Source organism: Saccostrea cucullata, unplaced genomic scaffold, assembly GCF_032062105.1.
Source record: "Saccostrea cucullata isolate Sc308-1 unplaced genomic scaffold, CSIRO_AGI_Scuc_v1 ctg8349, whole genome shotgun sequence".
NCBI classification, from domain to species: Eukaryota; Metazoa; Mollusca; class Bivalvia; order Ostreida; family Ostreidae; genus Saccostrea; species Saccostrea cuccullata.
The window spans coordinates 10,712-13,111 of NW_026926532.1; the positions used below are offsets into that span (position 1 = coordinate 10,712).

At 34.9% G+C, this 2,400-nt stretch overlaps 1 protein-coding gene across 1 annotated transcript; it reads left to right on the plus strand.

Moving 5' to 3' along the window:
* Window positions 1-227: 227 nt before the first annotated feature.
* On the plus strand, window positions 228-1,245 carry LOC134271955 (uncharacterized; the record flags this gene model as incomplete). The annotated part of the gene is made up of 2 exons (XM_062754190.1): window positions 228-287; window positions 791-1,245. Coding segments are annotated over 2 exons (515 nt in total), but the record flags the coding sequence as incomplete, so codon positions are not given.
* Window positions 1,246-2,400: the final 1,155 nt, after the last annotated feature.

Consider the following 2,400-nt stretch of genomic DNA (forward strand, 5'->3'; position numbering starts at 1 on the left):
TTAGCGATGTAGCCCTTGGGCCTCGTTTTATCTAAGTAAATATTTATTCTAAATTATTTTCAAAGAACGTTAAGCCCCCCTTAAATATATGTAGGATGGAAAAGAGGACACGACTGGCACTACAAGCTCAAACTTCTAACAAATTATATCTGAAGATGCAAGACTACAATGGGGATATTAAAATTTACAATTCTGAGAAGCACCTTTCTTTTTCATTTCTTTTGCAGGTAACAATTCACATTGTTTGGGAGATTATAATTACAATCTATGGAAGACAAGACTATCTGGTATGTACAATAATTATTGTTGAAAAAAGTAAAAGTAACTTACGACATCCCCCCTCCCCCCCACTCTATATAACGACTGCTATCTATTAGTGGAAATCCTATAATTTAACTGCAATAAATATAAAGCATGAAATCTCTTTTATATATGATATTTCGGTAAAGGAATGTTTGAAGTTTAAACAACGCTCTCTGTACATCTTTTGAGGTTTTTTAAAACGATTATATTTTCTATATTTTATATAAAATAAATGCATTTCTCCTTATGGAGTGGCAATGTAATGAAATTAGTTTATTATAAAAAAAAAATAAGTTTTTTACTTGTGTTAATTTGTTGGGGGAGTGGTAGGGTAAAGTTTAACCTTGAACATGTTGAATGTACAATCGGAAAAAATATATAATTTTTAGTTTATAAAACTTTTTAACATCACACTATAATAATTTTTACGCTAGCGAAAGGAAATTTTCATCTCAGGAATAATAAAATTAATCCGTTTATTTTGTAGATCAGTTCTCCACCCTGACTGATGACGAGGTGTTCGTGTTATTATGTTTTCTGTGTTCTGACTCCGGTCCTCCTGACTTCACTGACACAGAGTGGCTGGACATGCTTAATGAGATACGACAGATAATGTACCTTAAAGAGAATCCTGTAACACGTGAGGAAGCACAGAAGACTCTGGACAGGCTGAAGTCACGTGATTACCTTTGGGAAGATCAGGACAAGATAACAGAGGACACAAAGGATGAGACAATGTATAGGATAGCATTAATAAACAATGTTACACCATTCTTTTACAGTAGTTATGACACAGCCAGTGTGTACCTGAGAACAAGGAGATACAACAGAGAACCTGGAGAGAAGTGTGTCATTAGTCCTGGCTGGGATCACTTACTGATACGCCGTCTACAGATGAACATACTGACTCACGTCACCATGGAGGACACGGATATATACTGAAAGGAAAAAGAAACGCAGGGTAGTATAATTTTCGATAAAAATTTGACCACATGACCGAAAATTACGAAAATTGGTCAGAACAGAAATTTAGTTACGGTGCATCAAAATCAGTATTCAGAATTACTCAACCGTAAAATTTATGACGTCACGTAGGGAAAACGCTAAAAAGCCCAAAACGCGTGCAATTTGATAACGACGAGTTTGTCAACAAATCTTGTGGCATTATTTGATGCATATGAGGTATGTACATCGTTTTTCAATATTAAGAGACATGAATTTCTTGCAATCTTGGCACAGTTTACGGAAGTTCAATAGGGTCTTGTTTTCGAATTGCCTAATTAATGAAAAAGGCAACAACTGTTTACAAAGCAGTCTCTTGTAAATTTTCCCCCATAAATCGTGTTACCTGTAGTCAGAGAGGGTCTGGAGTGGTTTTCAATCAACCGTGACGATGACAATAACGCGAAACAGAGCCATGTTTCGAGCGTGTTATTCGTCCTGCCATATCTTAAATCGCCACTTTAATACCACAGAAACGGCCATTTATAGAGACGACGATTATAATCATTACATTCATACGAAATTTGAAAGAAAACAATTCCGCAATTTGGTTTTTTGAGCCAGTCAACTTACTGTTGTATTCATCTCACTGGCGCATGCGCGCGCCGTTTGACTTATTTTTTTGCGTGGTTACCCATGCTAAATATAGCCAGGGTTTGAAAGATGAACACTCTGATGAAATTCCATGCAAAGGAGGAATAAGACTCTGACAGATGCACGAGATGGACATTGAAGATAATAAGAGTTTTCGATTTTCAATTTTGGGGGGTATTGTCATTTGAGCTTCAATAACTCATGAATAATTGGACAAAATCAAATGAGAATTTCGTTATGTCTTTTTGAAAGATGATTTTAAAAGTTAGATAGGAAAACTAAAAAATATTTTAAGAAAAACAAATCTAATTCATCTCAAAAGTTTACCCTGCGTTTCTTTTTCCTTTCAGTATATATGATACGATACACCAGATATGTAAGTCAGATCAAAATAATTGTAAATTGTTCTATTTTTTATTCCGGATTTTTTTTTCCCCAATTTTATTTCAATAATAATTAACAAAAAAAAGTGGAGGTAATACCTCCGCGGAGGCCCTCCTA